General features: G+C 44.8%; 1 protein-coding gene across 7 annotated transcripts; it reads right to left on the reverse strand.

Annotated features, from left to right (window-relative positions):
- Window positions 1-2,421: 2,421 nt before the first annotated feature.
- Window positions 2,422-18,165, reverse strand: CDK11B (cyclin dependent kinase 11B). Of its 7 annotated transcripts, XM_084274754.1 has the most exons (20): window positions 18,147-18,165; window positions 17,495-17,627; window positions 16,741-16,856; window positions 16,134-16,258; window positions 15,393-15,531; window positions 14,752-14,882; window positions 13,519-13,641; window positions 12,282-12,377; window positions 12,064-12,192; window positions 11,185-11,250; window positions 10,419-10,594; window positions 9,639-9,729; window positions 8,050-8,171; window positions 7,613-7,718; window positions 7,010-7,131; window positions 6,353-6,460; window positions 5,345-5,461; window positions 4,935-5,083; window positions 3,844-4,033; window positions 2,422-2,890 (listed from the first exon to the last, which is right to left on the reverse strand). In XM_084274754.1, exons 2-20 carry the CDS (start codon window positions 17,603-17,605, stop codon window positions 2,798-2,800), a joined length of 2,310 nt encoding a protein of 769 aa, XP_084130880.1. In that variant the 5' UTR covers window positions 17,606-17,627; window positions 18,147-18,165; the 3' UTR covers window positions 2,422-2,797. The 7 variants fall into 7 exon arrangements, with proteins under 7 accessions (XP_084130880.1, XP_084130881.1, XP_084130885.1 ...); XM_084274755.1 differs by lacking the exon at window positions 18,147-18,165 and having other exon boundaries at window positions 10,419-10,588; window positions 17,495-17,630; XM_084274759.1 differs by lacking the exon at window positions 18,147-18,165 and having other exon boundaries at window positions 16,741-16,764; window positions 17,495-17,591.
- Between the last annotated feature and the right edge of the window lie 794 nt (window positions 18,166-18,959).

Here is an 18,959-nt window from a genome sequence, read left to right on the forward strand (position 1 = left end):
AGCACTTCAGTTACTGCCAGGTCTGTTTCAAACTCAACATGTTTCTTTGGCGTTTTATATTTAACCTCGAGTAGCGCAACCCAACTTCTCAACCAGCTGCTTCCACACCTTGGGCAGAAGGGACTCTGGGACTTGATTACTGGAACACAAAACTTCTCCAAATTAGTTTTAATGATAAAGAACTTATCAAGGACATGCTGCACAGACTTAAAAGCCAGTGTTACACACGCAAGGTGTCAGATTTTGCAGTCGAACTGCGGACCACTGCGGGCTGCTGAACATCAAGACCATGACCAGTCATCGGCCAAGTGGATGAGCAGATGGCTGGCTCAGCTCTGGTGCGATGTGGAAGAATGACCAGTTACACTCTGTAAGTGTTTTGCTGTCACTTTTTTTAGATCCTGGTTCATAGCACTAGAAGAACTTCTTAAAGTATGAGAGCTAGTATTGTTTCTTTCCTCTTACTTGTCAGGAGGATGTAGGGTCAGAACACAGCCTTTCTAGCTCCTCCATTCCACACCTCAACATGTTCAGTTCAAGTACCCACAGATTCTCTCCCCCTTTAACCGCTTTCCTGGGGTCTGTATTTATTGCTTGTGTAATCTTATCCCAACAGACATTTTACCTCCATCAGCAGCTCCTCACAACTCGTCCTTTAGGTGTCTGACCAGGAAGCCTCTCGTGTCCATCAGCGGAGATGAGGCGAGTTGCATCACTGCCCACCCCCAGGCACTCAAACAGGGAGGTGAACGTGCCCCATCCAACAGGCAAACCGTGTTAGTAGCGTAGAGCACTCAAAGCATCCACCATGGAGGAACGTTCGCTGGCAGTTAGGAAGCCCCAACAGTCAGGACGTTTAGCAAGATCCTCAGTGGCTAATAAAGGCAGCTGCATTGCTCTTCCAGGAGGTTCTCAGCTGTCCTCTTAACCTCTGCAAACAGGGACTTCAAGCACAACAAAACTGCACCGCGTCTCCTGCGCTGCAGCAAGCAGGGTAGGAAGATCTCTGTACTGGAGCAGAAAGGCTCCATCAGTACAATCCTGACACAGTATTAGCAGAAATATTTTTACCATCAGTTAGCTGAGAACACGACACTATAAGACATAAAATGTGGCTTAGGAGGAGCAATTAAATGCAGGATGGTAAAAGGCACCCACAGGCAACTGGGACAATCCAGCTGAGCTGCAGTACCCAAACAATGCTGAGAGAGCTGGGATTTCCCTGCTACAAACCAACCCAACAACCCCAAACCAGGAGTTACAGCGTTGTCTTGTAGTTGCATTAGGTTTCCACTGCAATCCAGCATTAGGTTTTGTTTTACTCAGTCCTAATTTAGCTGAATAATCCCCCAGTGATGTAGATGTGAAGGAAGGAAATCCGTTCAGAGAGGACAAGATGCCCAGCACAGCTTGAAACACAGAGTATGCAGAGAAGCCTGTCAAGCTTTGCACAGGCTGGGGCAGAGGTGTCTCTGTACTGGGTGGGATGTAGGAAAACCCCAGCTTCTCAGTGAGTTACTCATCTCCACCTCTGAGGAATCTGGCTAAAATCATGTGTACTTCAGTTAACAGACCAGTCACACAACCATTTCTCTTTGCACTAAGCCTAAAGAGAAAATAATCCTGCATTCCTCCACAGAAAACCCCCCAAACTACCAGTTTCAACATCTACCACAGTTTTAGTACATCCAAATTCCAGTTCCAAGGCTTTTTTCCCAGAAAACTCTTAAAGCTCACTGAAATTGAGGGAATGTTTATCATTTAAGTTAATCCTTTCTCTGGACCGGTGCCCAGTTCTAACTGGTCACACATACCCCTGTACTGTCCAAATGTTCTGTTCCCAGAGAAGAAGGAGAGTGTTATCTCAGTTAGAGACTCAGAAGGCTGTGATATGCCACTGTGATTCCTCTGGTCCCTCAGTGTACAAAGAAGGACTGGAATAAGGCATTATACAACCAGTTAAGCTAAGCTCTTTTTAATGGAAAAAAGGGCATATTTAAAAGAAATTTCTATAGAAAATAAAGTTTCAAGACTCCATATGGAGTCTTTTTGATTTATAAACCAACAGAGCAGTACTTTTGTCCCAGTGCCACTGCAGATACATGTACACAACCTATCAGGGTTAGCTCGGTAATGCACCCAAAAATGGAGTCAGGGAGGATCAAGCCCAGCCCAGCTCTCTCCAAGGCACACAACAGGAAAGAAACTTCAGAACAGGTGCAGGGTTTTGCCCTAACGCTTTTCAGACACATACAAGTTACTTAAAATGAAAACCAAGTTGTTTGCCCAGCTGACAATATACTGTAATAGCATCAGCACAGATCTGGGGGTGGCAGAGGGAGGAACTTCCTACTCTAGAAGACTTAATGCTGCCAAACATCCAAGTTTGCTGCTTGGGAAGAAATTAAATCCTTCACGCTGTTAAACAATTAAAAATGTATTTTAATTCTACAAATTTACAAGAAACAAACCAAAACAAACCCAACAAGGAAAAAAAAAACCAACCTAAAATAAACCAGAAGCTGTTCCAGGATTGTACTTCAAGATTTCCTTTGTCAAACTTTGTAATGATCCTTGGCTTTTCAGGTTAGTTCCAGTCCTTTAATGGAATGCAGCAGTTATACTCCACACCCAGCAACAGCCTTTGAATCTGTGATGACATTTGACTTTTTCCCCCCTGTGAGCATTCATCTAGTCCCCCTGACATGAGGAACGGACCTGGGGCTCAGAAATCCACTCACAAGAACAGTTCTCTGCGTTGGTTTGTGATTTGTTTCTCTCTTCTTTCACATCAAGTTTAAAACTTGAGACTGAAGCCAGGTCCTGCAGCAGATGCTCCTTGATTTGTGGTGGTCAGGTGAAAACCTGTGTCTTTGAGATCATCGTCACCCTGTGAAAACCAATCATGGGTCATTTATCAGTGGCTGTGTGGATGCATTTACCTCCCCAACACAAAAATCTGAACAACAGAACCAGATCAAAATATGGGAAGCAAGTGTTTGGTTGAGTGGTTGATGCAGAGTGTTATTCACGATCTTTAGATGCTGCCCTTCAAGTTGTCTGGTCTAAAAGCATCTCTGGTGTATCCCTGCTTTGTGTGCTCACCAACTGCATATGAAAGATGACAAAACCTGAAGCACTAAGCAATGAAACACTCTGCACACCCTCCCTGTCGCTGTTTATACCCTCAGAACATGAAGGCTAACCAAGCTTTTAGGCTATTTCATCTGTTGAAGCAGGCAGGAACTGTCTAGTGCTACTTCATCTGTGCTGACCCATGGAAACAGCAGTAAGAAGCTGTCAGAATTAAGGCCCTTGACACAACCCTGCCCTACTTACACAGGCACCTTTTCCAGTCTTCCTCCCACCCCAAAATGGGCAGAACAATCCCCAAGACAGAAAACACCACCCTTGCCTTTGTTTTTAATTCTCCAAATACTGGAAACAGGAGACTGCTGCTATCCACAAGTTACACAGAACTTACCAGGGGTTGGAATTTTGTTTTTCAAATAAATATGCAGCTTTGAAAGCTTCAGTGAAAGTTTAAGACAGTGTACATCTTCAAATGAAAATCTGTGCCTTGATAAAACCCTGCATCATTTCTATCTCAGATTATGTACTGAAATTACAATTCTGTGAGTACAACAGTAATTGGACCTGGCCTTTGAAAGGGAGCAGAGGGAAAGCTGGACTGTGGTGGTGCCTTTCTCATGCAAGTACAGGTGAGTCTCAGGATCCCAGGCTGCAGAAGGCTAACACACCACAGTCCAGTGAACTTCTCCTGAACTCAGGGCTTGGACATGTCCAAGGACATCAGAAGTTGCCTGGATCTGCTGTGCTTACCAGCTGGCTGTATCCAAGGCCTCCCTCGGGTGGTCGTGGGCTAGTGCCGCGTTTCACCCTCTGCTGTTCACTTTTTGCTGGCCAGGTGGGAAACATGGAGGGGTCAATAGGAAGGGGAGTCTCTTGGAAATACTCGTGCTTCAAACCATCTTCAGCAGTGATTCTTCTGGCTGGGTAGTACGTCAGAAAGCTGAGCAGTTAGGGAGACAATGGAATAGGGAAGAGGGACAGAAAGAAGGGAAAAAAATTAGCCCCAGAGTTCTAAATTCTTCTGAAATGCAATTTAGAATTTCCTGATGTTTAATGTAGAATCCTATTGATGGGTATGAATGCTGACATCAGGGTGATCTAATGTAGCTGGCTGACCTGAAATGTGCATTTCAACATCAACCTGTAATAAATGAACAGCAGCTGGAGCTACATCTCAGAAGTCGCTTCTGCGGGCGCTGGATACAGAGTACAGACCGTTCACCACCTCAGAACCTCGCTGTGATCAGATGAAGGGATCCAGGCTGGTTCAGTTAATCACTTTACAGTGATGCTTTGTTATTTAGAGGAGACAACTGAGATCACCACCACCACCAATGACGTTAATGCAGCGTACCATACCTCTGCCACTTGTGGCCAGTGACTTTAACCTCTCACACTGCAGAAAGGTGTTTGACTGTACTGCTCATCCTGCCAAGCAGTATCTGGCCCTGGCTGTGCAAACACTTGAGATATCCCAGATTTAGACATGTAATGAGTTCACTGACGTCTGTACACTCACTCCTGTGTTTGGATGTTCCAGGTTCATGAGTACTAGTGTTGTCACTGGTCACAAAGAATCACAGAGACACAGCCCTGTTGTAACCACATCAATTAAGAAGTGGATGACCCTGGTGTGATACCCAACTTTATGATGACAAGCTGTGCCTGGACCTTCTGAAAGGTCATCTGACTTCCAATAAATGACTCACACCTCACTCAAAATCCTGGAGTTTTTGAATGTGCATCAGAATGTTCTGACAAGCTTAAGGGCACTGACCTTCCACACTACAAGTCATTTTCCACCACATTTTCCCAAGGATTCCCTGGGAGCCAGCACTTACTTGTTCATCAGATCGAAGCCCTGATCAGAGAGCAGCGCTCCAAACCTCTTGCGTAGATTGTTGTAGGGATATTCTGTGAATGTCATCTTCTTTACTGCTGGCAGATCATTGTAACCAGGCCAGATTTTTTCGCTTGGAGTACCTAGATCCTGTAAATTAAAGTATCTCCTTAATAAACTCATTCTAGAGTGCAACCCTTCTGCTTGTTCATTATGTAGCTATAGGAGTTGGTAAGTGTCCAGAGAAAAACACAAATCATGATCTTAGCCTCCTTAAAGCACATCACCCAGAGTAAGGAGACTTTTATGGAGGCTGAACCTCTATCAAAGAGCAACAAACACTTTTAATTTTATCCTACTCTCATGTGCCTCTCAAACCAGTCAGAATCCAAAGCTGGTAAAAGATGTTACCTTAAAAACTTTGTTAATCTGGTCGATTTCTGACTTCCCTGGGAACAGTGGCTTCTGTGTTAACAGCTCTCCAAATATACACCCGACCGACCACATGTCTATTGCTGTGGAATATTCCTGGAAAGAAGGAAAGTGTTATAAAAATCAAGGAATGTAATAGTTCCATGAGTTGTCTGGGGTTTTATTTGGGGTTTTTATCCTTAAAGATTCCAGCACCCTGAACAGACACACACAGCCCTTCCAATGCCCAAGGCATGGGTCTCAACAGTATTTCTTTAAAATACACAAATACTTCAGATAAAACAAAGTCTCCACAATGTTGCTTTTCTTCTTCACTCAGAGCATCACATCTCTCTTTCACAGAGATCCTCAGCTCTTATTTTGGCACTACAGCTATCTCAGGTGATGGGCATAAAGCCTGGTCTGTGTGGTACCCCTCTTCTCTTAAATGCAGCCATTTCTCCTATCACAAAAACCTTTTGGAATGATATCACCAGGTTTCCTTCACTTCTGAACCCATTCTTTTTGCTGGTGGTGCAGTGTTTTTTTCTGGCATGGTTCTTGTCACTGAAGCCCTACAGAACCCTGCTGATTTTGTCCAGATTTCAGCTACAAAGCAGGAAATCATCAGGGAAGTTTCCAGAACATTGCCAGTACCTCATTCTGCTCTCAGGTGTCAGAAATTTTAGACCAACTTTAAAAATATAGATATAAAAACCCAGCTGCTTAAGATGACAGGAACAGTTTGCACCACACCACAGGAAGTCCAGCAGCACTACACACCAGCTTCTAAAGGAGCAAAACTTGATCACCCACACAGCCACCTCCTGGCTGTGGGAAAACAGAACCTTTATAGCTGTGTCATTAGGAAAAGTAATACTGAAGATTCAGAATTTCTACCTCCTTATATTGTTTTAGAATCAGCCATACTCATAACTTTGTTCATAAACAATAAAACAGTCCGAAGGGGCATTCACCCAGCAGCCAGAGGAACAAGGAGAAGCCTACCTTGGCTCCAAGCAACAGCTCTGGAGCCCTGTACCAAAGCGTCACGACCACTGGTGTGTATGGCTTCAGCGGGGACCCGTATTCCCGGGCCAGGCCGAAATCTCCAACCTGAATGAGAACAGGCAGTCAGTATTCCCAGCTTCCTAACGGGGCCGACACACCGTGGCCACGCTGGCTACCTCACAGCTTCCAGCCTCCCAACTTCCCTGTCTCTTCCCAGCGAAAGGAAAACATGTATTTTTTCTTCCCTTCCATAACTGAAATGTTATGTCCTGATCTTATTAGTACTGCTTTTCTCTCTGATCTTTGTAAGGAGTCAGTAAAAGGTGAGATAAGACCTTTAAAGGGTGCAACATTTTTTAAAAGCTTCTTTCTTTGCAAGGGGAATCTCCACCTCTACCAGTAAGGGTACAGCTCAGCACTACTACAGGCATTCCTCAGCGAAGAAAGAGGATGCTTAGGAGTCTCATCCTTACAGTGGTGGCAAGGCAGCCTCCTCACTTTACTAGTAAAGCTCAGTCTTTTGCAACCATCTGTTTTACAAGCCCCATCTCACACCTCAAAACACTCTACCCCGCTGCTAACACAGGTATAACACAGAGTAGTTCTGCAAGACAAGCCCTCTGAGAAGTGTGGTGTGTTTCATGCAATTCTTACTTTTAAGATGCCCGAGTGACTGAGCAACAGGTTGGACGTTTTCAGGTCTCGGTGAAGTATCCAGTTGTCATGAAGATGTTTGACTCCTCGCAGTAACTGAATCATCAGGGTTTTCACTTCACCTGAAATGATAAAAAGAAGCCAAGTAAGAGGAAAAAAAAATCTCTTTTTAAAGAAGAAATCTCTCTTCTTTTTCAGAAGAACGGGTCAGAGGGCAGGGGGGAGCAAGGGATGTCACCTTAAAAGCACAGTATAGCCTGCATGTTAAAAGTAATATTGGGAGCTGGAATGAATCCAAATAATGCTCAGAAATTAATGCCTTTCAAAAACATAGGAAGTGCCCAAAATTAAAATCCAGTGTTCTTCTCCACCTTAGCACAGGGAAGCTCCCTCAATTTCACACAAAGCACGCAAATACCACCACGAACACCAGCACTCCCAGCCTATGATCCTAACGTGTACAGTAAAAACAAACTCAATCGAGGAACAACAGTGAAGTCTCTCAGCATGGCACAAAGCCAGATCTCTCTGACATCAGTACAGCCCAAAGACCCCGAGGGTTGGCCAGTTTTGAGAATTACAGGAGACTGTGGCAAACAGTACCTGGGAGAAATGGTTGTTTCATCGTTTCCATCAGACTCTTGAGATCGTGTTCCACATAGTTCATCACAATATAGATTTTATCCATGTTACTCCCTACCACAATTTCCTAAAACACAGAAACAAAGGATCAAACAAGCACACACTATTTAAAGTAGCAGATAAAAAAATCAGTCTTAGAAATGTACTGGCAAGGTGGGGAGTGAGGTCTGTTAGTTAAATCCATAGAAAATGTATTTTTCTATTAGAAAACCACTAATTTTTACAAAACATCAGATTACAAAGAGACAAGAATGTCTGTACAGTTTTAGGGGTACTATACAGCTGTTTACAGAAACAAGCTCTGCTACCCACACTGACATTTTTATATGGCATTTTAAAAGCCAAGAGGTGGTATTTCAAGAACAAAACCACTTTTGAATAGAAGATTGTGGCCTTACTCTGACAGTGACAATATTTAAATGCTGTGCTTTCAGAATAGTATTTATTTCTCTCAGAGACGTAATGGGAAACCCTTCTTTTTCCTTTTCCATTTTCAGTCTCTTCAGAGCCACAATTTCATCTGCAAAGAAAACACAATTATCAACTGCAGATCTCCCATCACATGGCTAACAAAGCACACGTTAAGAGGCTGCCCAGTGTTCTGGCACTAATTTAGTTCACTTGAACAAAAATCATTACTTAAGACATTCTGTTCAAACAAGAAGCAGAGTCAGTCTCATATTAGCACAGTAAAAGAACCCATCACCACAAGATTGCCAATTTTTAAGTCCCAAAAACCAATCCAAAAGCTGCATCATGGATTTGAGCTTATTCTAATGCAACTCACCTGGAAAGAAAGTAAAGCAAAACTCTATTTAACTCTGAACTCTTCCCTGCACTTAGGAAGATAAGAGACAGAATCGCCTCAAACAACACATCTGGAGTTTGCAGGGTATTGAGGAGAACAACGGTTATGTCAGCCTTGGAGCAGGCTTCAAGACAAGAGAAGGGAAAGAAAAACGAGCTCATGGTAGTTGCCCAGTAAACAAGTGAACTCAGAGAAACCACAAAGCCAGCTGTATAATTCCGCTCCCCAAAGGAGACCAAATGTTCATGTTATTCTAGAACAAACTAACCCTAAAGTCTGTCCAGGTCTGCTCTGGAGCACGGTGCTTTTCACAAGCTCTCTTCACCATCTGCCAACTCTACTTCAACCTGCAGGCATTTCATTCACTTTCATTTCATTTGTGAAGTTCCCTTGAAGAAGAGCAGCTTGCTAGGAAGTGATGTGCCACTGGTCTAATGCTATGGGGAAACCACAGCCAGAGCCCACAGAACAGATCGGATCTTGCTGTGTGCTATTCTTCCAAGAGAACAGAAGTACTGCACTAAAATCATCATTTCTAGTTAAACTATCAAAGCAAGTACTTCTTTCCCTTGAGGAATCACCATGGAAGAGGGGCATATAAATGACTTGATGGTTGGCACGTGCACCACAAAGGAAATGCAAGAGTTTCTTCAAAGATATTTGCCACTGCAAACCAGATAAGTAAAGTTTTGAAGATCTAAATCCACTTGTATTCACAAAAATTGCTCTGAGGATTTTTTTTTTTTAAAGGGAGCTTAAAAAGAGTGAAACTGCTTTCTACAACAAAATGCTTCAGTATATACACACTGCACACCAAGTGCTGCTTTCAGGAACTCTCCAATCAGCAGCTGTGCTTACAGTGATGCTTGGAGGAACACTTGTAGCAAATCTGGAAAGCTTCCAAATCAGGAACTGTCTCCAGCAGATTGCAAGCCCCAAATAACTGCTTATGAGCCAGAAATTGAAATCACATTGATTGTTCTACACCATCATGGCCAATACAGGCGACTCCTGAGCTGCAAGCAAAGCCCTTATATCATAAAGTCCACATCCTATTAAAAAGCACAGATTGTTCTTCATCTTAGATAATTTTATCAATGAAAAATGCAGAACCATAATTTGCATACAGCTGGAGCCCTCAATACTGTAAGATAAAGTCTGGAGACCACTTATACTGACCAGTCTTCTTGTCTTTGGCTCTGTACACTACACCATACGTTCCTTCTTCAATCCTGTTCAAACACTGAAATTCCTCCACACTACGACAGCCCTGAAAAAACAGACAGACAACATTTACTCCTGCAGCATCTGAGGAAGGGGTTTGCTACCCTTTTTTTAATGAGACATAAGGTAACAGCAGCTTCACAGAAATACTTAAAATTTATCCAGAGAGTTCAACAGTCTGGCCACTCCGTGTGCAAAAGGTATCTCTGGGGTTTGTTTCTTACTGGGATCTCTAAAGGAATCCTGGACAAAGTCTGTATTTTAGTAGATTAACTAAATTACTTCATTAACTCTTCACATATTCCCTTTGGCATAGAATAAACTGCAATTTCTGCCACAATGGCCAAGGTGTCAACTCAGCAGACTAATACTATTCATGTAGTTCAATTAATAAAACACTTTTTCTCCCTGTATTTCTACACTTCACCACCCATCAATTTCTATTCACATCAGTGGAACTCTTCTCTCACAGGTATGTATTTTCCGATAGCAATACCAAGGTGTCAGAGTACCAAATGTATTGCTGCATTATCAGCTGCATCTGAAAGAGCCATTTCATTTTCCCTTGTCCAAACAGGACAGCAACATTTCACAGACACATGTATTTTGTGCCCTGAGTCAGCAAGGCATTTTCTGCCCATTAACTCCCTCACACGTGTTGATGAGGTTAACAAAGCTGCTAGGGAAATCCATTTGCCCACGATATTCCCAAGCATCCTTTGAGTGATGCTCTACCTGAAGTGCAGGAAGATACTTTGGAAGCTCCTGTTTCAATTCAATGGGGGAGGAAGCTGGTGAGTCTGGAATATAGTCTCCTTCTGTCATGGCATTGGAATGAGGGCTGACCTCCCCCACCTCCTCCTCTTCTACTTCGCTTCCAGCCGAATCTCGGTCAAACCTCGACTCTGTAACTTTAAAAGTCAGAATCAGTCGTTGAAAGAGGGGGCTCTTTGGAACAATGAAGCTCAGCTTTAGACAGACAAGGGTAGGAGAGAAACACTGATCTCTACATATTAAATAAGCTGCACACCTAAGTTACTGTAACAATAAAGAGCACAGAGAAGGCTGATTTCTTCTCTTAGCTGAGATGCTGCTTTCAAGAACTCTGAACAGAGTCATTCACACATTTCCAGTGTTAAAGGCAGCATGTCAGAAAAATAAATCTTCACACTGACAGAATGAGAGAGAAAACTGACCCAGGATATCTCATTCTGATTGTAAAGCTTTTTTGATGAGAGGACAGGACAAGAGCCCCAAACTGAACAAGGAGGAAACATCAGCTCATTAGACTAGGATCTGATTTCCTCTGAGCAGACACTGGAAGAGATTTCAAGGAATTTGTCATTCTGACATGAGAACGGCCCCAAAATGCCAATTACACACTGCTCCAGAAGGATGACAAATGTGTGACAAGAAGTTTTAAATATTTATAGAAACAGATCTATCCAGCTGCAAAAGTTCAGCCAAATCATTCTTGAAATATTTAGTATTTGCATTGTACCAACTGGGATGTGGTTTCCATTCTCCCGTTCCTCCTCGTCACTCATTTCTTCCTCGCTCACCTCTTCTGCAAAACAGAATCAAGTTCAACTGAATAAACTCAACACTTCAGCAGTTCCTTGCAAGGCAGACAGATCACTATCAAAATGCTCTTCTAACTTGCTTCTTCATTATCTAGTTAGTGACCTTGCACTTCTGCTTCACTTGGGAAGCAAAAGCTTCCCCTACCTCAGAGCTGTATCTTTAGGCTTCCAACTGGCAATACAATTCTTACCAGTTATCTGGGAATTCAGGGATAGAGGCAGGAGAACAAACTTAAGCCAGGAAACTTATGAATATTTGCTTATTAACTGTAATTGATTTCAATGAAAAATACTCGGCCACCAGAGCATGCTTTTGTGCCTTTTCTATGTTAATTATTTCCAAGAATGGTTAAGTACATTTTTTTTTACAACTTTTTTCATTATGTTCATTTTTTTCATGCCAGTACAAGGAAAAGTATCTGAAATTTGCAAGTGAGAAGAATTGGGCAGTCCCCTTAGTATTTCACCACCCCCCAAAAGAAGTGCAAAATTGTTTTCTACAGATTACTCATTATGTTACAAAACTACTTAAACTGTTAGCCTTACATCACTTAGGAAGAGAAAAATGGCTTTCCATTTTCTAAACTGGCTGCTTAGACAAATAATTGATATTACCTCTATATAAAAGGATAGAATATGACTTGTACTTGTTTTTTTTCTTTTTAGTTATCTTGACCTGTGAGGTCTCAGCCTATCCTAGACTAAGAGAAAAGGAAAATGATCAAATAAAACAATACTGAATGAGAAACAAAGTAAATCATAACACACCAGTCTAGGACCTGCTTTGTGTTACTCACCAGCTGACTGCTCAGACACTTCCTCAGAATTGCTTCCTGTCTCTTCCTCCTCCTCCTCTTCCTCTCCCTCTTCCTCAGAGCCTTCACTGCTAGACTCTTCCTCCTCTTCTTCTGAGCCTGATCCAGATTCTGTTCAGGAACAACCAAATATATATCTAAGTAGGCACACACTCTAACACTGTACAATTAATTACATCTACTAAACTGCATTTAATTACCTGATGAAGACTCTGCCGAGCTGGTTTTTCTCTCACTGTCACTGATGTCCTGCAAGTCTGAAAGAGGATCTCTCTCTTCAGGTTTCTCTTCTTTCACTGTTGAGACCATGAAAATTAAACCCAAGGTGCTAACTGAGAATCACTTCTACTTAAAGAGACTCTGAACACCCAGAGAACAGCTTTACTTTCTCTGGCCATCAAATTGGTGCTGAACACTCTGTACTGGAATATATGGAGCACTAAAAAAAAGCCACACCACTCAAAAGACAAACAGCTTTTCTGAACTGCAGTGGTGCAGGACCAACAGCCTAAGATGTGGAATGCTGACCTTGTGGTTTTTATGGTGAGATATGCCTGAGACTGGGGGGGAGGATTAACTTACAAAAAGAAATTAAAAAGAAAAGTAACGTGGTAACGAGTATCAGCACAACACAGTCTCACTGATGTGTGTCCATCCAGCTGTCAGGGCTTACTGTTCTGATGGGAGTCCCTCCAGAGCACCCTGAAACAGCAGGTGTGAATAACTGCTGACCAATGAGACAGCAGCTTCCAAGGACTTACTGCCTGTCTCCACCTGGAATTGCAGCTGATTACACTCTGCAATCAGCTTAAGTTTATTCTTACAGCTACACACATTAACGAGGCAGACACAGAGCTTTTCTTCTTTAACCAAAGACACTTTTATGTCAATTGTGCAAGTTCTCTGCTCACAGTTAGGACCTTCTAGGCATGGGAAAGACCATCTTCTGGCTTAGAAAACAAAACTCACCACCTAACCAGAATGCTGCCTTAAGCATTTCATTTTCCTGTACACAATGTCAACATCAATGATGCTAAAACTGTATTGATCCCTAAAAGGTAACTGTTTAAGGTAGCTTAGTTCCTGACAACAAATCCAACTGGAGCTAGTGGCAACAATCCCTTTTTAATCTGCCAGGGAAATCAATGACAACTTCAGTCAGCTGCTTCTTTCATCACTGAAGTAACTCACTTAGAGACTTTTTAGATCACTACTCTAACTACTGAAAAAGGAAAGATTCATTCGATTTGTTACTTGCACAATTACCTGCAAAACCAGCATTGCTTTAGAAAACAGTGCACAGGTACATATTCATGAATACTCCAGTCATGCCACCATGGCTGAAGTGGACAACAGAGCACCAGGGATAAATATTTACTGCTAGAAACAGCTCCTCTGAGCCCCCAGGCAAAGACATTATAAAGTGGCAAATGCTACCTGGTTTCCTGCTATCTCCTTGCTCAAGCTTGTCTCTCTGCTGTCGTAATGGGCTGCGACTCCAGGGTCTCATTTTTACTTTGTCTCCATATTCTTCCCTCACTGTTCTATGGTGTGCAGAAACTAGTGAAAACAAAACCGGAAGAAATCGTTACATCTCGCTGCCCTAATTAGGATACTCGGGTCTGCCACGACTGCTTTGCACACTTCTCATTCTTCCTTACAAGCTTAAGGGCAATGGGGAGGAGTAGAAGTGGAATCTAACTGTTTTTAAGAGAATAAAGGACTATGGTTTACCTCACATAATAAAATACTGGTTTGTACTACTTAGAGAAAGGTGCTGCCATGCTTAGGAAACAGAAGCAAGATGCACCACATGCTGAAGAGTAAAGGCCCTGAAACTACGGTGTTAATGCCAGTGAGAGTAAAAGAATAAAACCAGCTGAGGTTTAGAAGGAGCTGACAGAGCATTTAAAGCAATAAAAATAACTAAAATGAAAGGCTAGATAGATTGAGCAGTATCAGCATTAACTAGCAAGCACAAAGAGGAGCTGTTCGGGGTGAGCTGCGCTTGGAAGAAGAGCAGCAAGTGTGGCTGCTTCTGCTACTCTTCAACGATCTTTGTCTCCATCACAGGAGCAGGTTCTGATGTTTTACCTCTGCAAGCTGGGACCAACAGACACCCTTCAATCACAAACGATCTGAACTTAGACTGCAAGTGTCTGGAACGCTGTGCAAAGCGAGGCTTCACGTGCAGGCTGACGCGAACGGCTCAGTTATCCGAGCTTCCTCACTTGACTCTCACTAAGTGTTTTCCAGGGTTGGAGCACTCACATGACCTCTCTCCCCCCTTTTGCAATGCATTCCCCCAACTCCTTCAAACACTTAGTTTCAAGACTTCAATTTCACTCAGGTTGGGTTAAACTCAGCCAAAGATTTGAGAAGCCAGTGGGATCGTGACGGACACGTGCACACACACAGACATACACAGAGGGAGACGAAGAAAGACTCGCTGACTAATCACCGTACCACGACGTTAAGGCACATGACATTGTTTGGCTTCTCCAGACAGAACTTACTAGATTTATTCTTCCCCTCACTGCCCCACTCCCCTGCCCCTTTGAAGTTCTGGCACTGACCTAAGTGAAAAAAAAGCTTCCTCTACCTCCGTTCCACCACTGTGCCAGCAGCCAGCAAGCCCAAAGAACATCCACACAGAGAGAGTAGAGTTACCTTCTCTCCTCGCTTCCCGCTCCTTACGCCTCTCTTCAGCTCTCCTTTCCCGCTCCTTCTGCTCCCGTTGCTCCTTCTGCTGCTCTCTGATTTTCCTCTCTCGTTCTCGCTCAAGTTGTTCCAGGCGATCTCTAAAACACAATGATTTGTTGTTAACTGCAGTTCACTGAAAATTCAGCTTATGAAGGGAAACTGGACTCCAATTTTATCAGCGACACCACCAATTGTGCATCAAAACCAGATATGGCTTCGCAGCGTATTCTTTAAGAAAAGGGTGTCAAACACAAAGACCATGAGGTCTGAGACACACGAGATTCTGTACCCTTACCAGGATTTAAACAGAAATTAACCAGGTTCAGACAACAAATCCCCTGTGCAAAACCCTTTTCATTATAGCAAAACGCTGCTGATAAATGCACCTAGAGATATCTGCTGTAACGAGGTCACAAAGGTAACAGAAGTCAAGAACACATTTTCATCAGACAACACATTCACAGGAACGTGGCACTGGCACCAGACCTTACAAGTTTTTGCTCTGAACATGTTTCCATTTCAGAGCAATAAAAGGTTAGAGACAGATTTAGAGGAGGAAGCTGCACATCTCTGTTGGTTTGTCACAGGGGAGGGAGGGATGGATGTACCTCTCCCTCCTGGAATGCTCCCTTGCCATCTCTCTCCGTTTCTGTCTTTCCCATTCACGACGGGCTTTATCCTGCTCTTCTCTATGTCTCTTCCTACGCTCATGTTCCCGTTCTTTCTCTTTCACTCTGGCATGTTTCCCTAAACAAACAAAAGTGAATTTTGGAGGGTTACTATTCAAAATACTTAGTGGCCCTATTTTTAAAAAAGCAAAACTGGAAAGGAGGACACTCATAGCAACCTGTTTTCCTGTTCTCTGTTATTTTCTTAATGGAAAAATCCTGCTCTGAAAAGGTGTTGGAAGATTAAAAGTCTGTAAGATCTCACACAAATACTTGCACTAAAACAGAAGGAGGCTGTTAGCGAGAGGAATACAACACAAACCTTTATAGAAAGGGTATTTCTTCCTTTAGTCAGGTACAAAGTTTATAGCTCAGCCCACTCACTCCACAAAGCCAGAAAGAAGCTTAACAGACTTCAGAGAGCAAAAGGAGACTCTATGTCCCTGTCCCAAAGTGATTACTGTCCTCTCAAACATGTACACAGCCCTGTCATTCCTAAAAGGGCATTAAATGTAATCAAAGAAATAAGTTTTGCTTAATAAAGAGAAATGAAACTCCTTTGCCTTATGCACCTAACACATGTCCTTTAGCTTGCAGCTATTTTTTACTTTCTCCATAATGCCTGTTTGGCTTTGTGTTGGGAAGCTACCAGAAACGTTATCCAGACAGAGTAATAACAACCTTCTGCTGAATGACTACGATGTCTACGCTTCTCTTTCCTCTTCTCATCTTTCCTATGATGGGTTTTTTCCTTCCGTGACATTTGCTGTGGTGGTTTAATAGCCAAGGAATCATCTTCTTCGCCTCTAAAATACAAGACAAATAAACAAAGCCAGGCAGGTTACACATAGTGTCCAAAAGACTGTGTCTTACTGCCTCTTTTCCCATTTTATTAATTTATATTAAAATTTATTCCCATAATACCCCTGGCACCAAAGCATTAATGGTACCTTACAGAAAATCAGTCATGGAGATGAGAAATTAAGCTGCACAGGTTTAATATGCAGCAGACTGAGGGTGATTTAAGCACTGAGGAGAACTCAGCAGGTTTGCTTTAAGTGTGTCTTGAGAAAACACCTTTATGGACAAAATAGGACCTCAATACTCTGCTAAGCCTTAATCAGCGCTTCAAAGAGACGGCCTGGCACGTTCTAGGAACAGGAGGCAAGAGCATCCACACACTAAAGAATTTAAACTTCTCCCCTTCAGATATTTTTAAACCTTCTCAGGACTACTAAAGATTCACTGCAGTAACTCCTACTGGTAAACTTTTTTCTCTTATTCTTACCTGTCTTCCATAGAATCTTCTCTCCTGTAAGGTGAATTTCTGATTGTTATTTCCATTCGATGATCTCTCAACTCCCCCTCTTCAAGAGAATCCCGCTTTGAATCCCTATCATCTGACTGGGGCAGAAAGAGCAAAGCCAAAATGCAACTTATTTTTATGTCACAGAAGGAAAAACTATAAATAGTGCTCAATTCTTCCACTCCTTGCTCAACAGCCACCCTCAGCTGGCCACACCAGTACAGTACACTAACTCTTCAAGCACAGATTCCACAGTCACAAGCAGCCAAATGTAGTTTGGTTGCACTAATAGCTGAACTTCCCTAAATTTAATGCAATTACACAAAATTAAACAACAATTAATGAGGACTGCATTAACTATGTGGTGTTTGGGGTTTGGTTTTTTTCCCAAAAGAATATTATCTTGTACCTTGGTGTACAAAAGTAAATAAAAGATATTCAAGAACAATTGTTTAAACCCATTTTTCTATAAAACTTACAGGGTTTTACCACAATTTCTAGTCAATCACATAGATTTGTTTATCTAACAAACATCTACACAATGAAGCACAGTAAACACAGTAAAGAACATGAGATCTTGGCAAAGCATTGGTTTCTTGTCAGGCTGTGGGACTGGGGATCACACGTGGGACGAGCACAGAGCCAAGCTGCCTTGTTCCCAGGAGAAGGTTCAGATTTGGGCACTGAGGCTCCTCAGGCCTCGTTCGAAACGCTCACACACCAGAGGGCAGCTTACATTTTTCATACGTTTTATCTCTGCCTTCTCTTCTTGCTCCTTCCTTCGCTTTTTTTCCTGAAGAATCTCATCTAAAGTCTTCACTTTCCAAGAGTCCTTTTCATCACCCATTGGCGTTTAAAAACACCCAACTCTGGAAGAGAACACGACGGTGACGAGACCCGCACAGCCCAACGCGCCGGCGGCTGCCTGCGCGCCCCGGGGCCTCCACGCGCGGACCAACGAGCACCGCGGCGCTGCCAGTTCGGGCGGCGCCCGCTCAGGAGAGCCGGGAAAGGCCGCCCGAAGCCCGCGGCACACACGGGCCTCCGCCGCCAACTGCGGGGCCTGACCGAGCCCGCGGGAAACACGGCCCGCAGCCACGGCCCGGCCCTTCGCCGCCGCAGAGCCGGCGGTACGGCCCGCCGCAGCCCGCACGGCGCCGCTGCTCTCGGCGCGCCCCGCCCGAGCCCGTTCGCCACGGCCAGGCCAGCGGCAGCCTTAGAGCCCGGCCCCCGCCGCCCGGTTCCGCCTGGGGCCGCTCCTCCGCCTGGGCTGGCGGTTCGGCCGCTCCCCCCCACCCCCCCCCCCCGCTCCCGTTCAGCCCCGGGCGGCACCGCCGGGGCGCTCGGCTGGGCCGGAGAGAAGGCGCCGCCCCGCCGGGCCCACTCACCGCCGCCGCTACCGGAGACTGGGACGAGCAGCGCGGGACAAACGCGCCACTTCCGCCCGCCGGAGCAGGCTGATGACGTAACGGGGCCGGAGGCGGAAGAACGTCGGAGGGCGTCGCCCGTGCCCATGGGGGACGCGGGGCAGGGCGCGGGTGCCGCCGCTGCGGCTGGAAGTGGGACCCCCCCGAGCGGCCTCACCCCCGCACAGGGCCCGGGGGCGGCTGGGCCGGGGCAGCTCCGCACCGAAGCGCGGAGGCGAGCCGGGCTCGGGGTCACAGCGCAGCACAGGGCGCGGCCGTCGTGCCCCTCGGTGCCCAGGACCCGCTGCGAGCCGCCGGCAACGCGCCCCAGCCCCGGCTCCGGCCTGCGGCCAGGGCTCGGCCACTGCAGGGGGCCCCAGGCAGTCCCTGTGACGCAGCAGCCAGCGGTGCTGTCCTGGGGAGCGCGAGTCTCGGGGAAACGCCCCAAAAACAAGGGCGGCTCAAGCCCGACCCAGCAGCAGCCGGGCGGCCCCGCTGCTGCCAGACACGGCCGCGCAGAGGCGGGGAGCTGGGGCGCAGCACTGTGAGGAGCGCTCCTGGCTGAGCCCCGGGAACAGCGGGGCTGGAGGAAGAAGAGGCCTCACACCAGACAGGGAAGAGGTTGGCTTGTTTAATCTAGTGCAGGCCAAGGCTGCGTAAGAAAAGTACATAAAAATCACCACTCTGAAAACAACCCCCAGTCGTGCTGCCCTGAACAGGTGGGGCTAAGCCAGCCACGAAGACGCTCAGACCTGTGTTAGGAATTAGAGCTCCCAAAATCCTCACAGCTCTTTG

This window comes from Gallinula chloropus (assembly GCF_964237585.1).
Source record: "Gallinula chloropus genome assembly, chromosome: 23".
Lineage (NCBI taxonomy): Eukaryota > Metazoa > Chordata > Aves > Gruiformes > Rallidae > Gallinula > Gallinula chloropus.

Excerpts from the sequence above, each read along its gene's own strand:
- CDK11B (XM_084274754.1), bottom strand. The coding sequence starts at position 17,605 with ATGGGTGATGAAAAGGACTCTTGGAAAGTGAAGACTTTAGATGAGATT. Across the intron at positions 13,642-14,751 it reads GCGGGAAGCGAGGAGAGAAG|TTTCTGCACACCATAGAACA; the intron begins GTAACTCTACTC and ends TGTTTTCACTAG. Across the intron at positions 9,730-10,418 it reads AGTATCTTCCTGCACTTCAG|GGCTGTCGTAGTGTGGAGGA; the intron begins GTAGAGCATCAC and ends CTGTTTTTTCAG.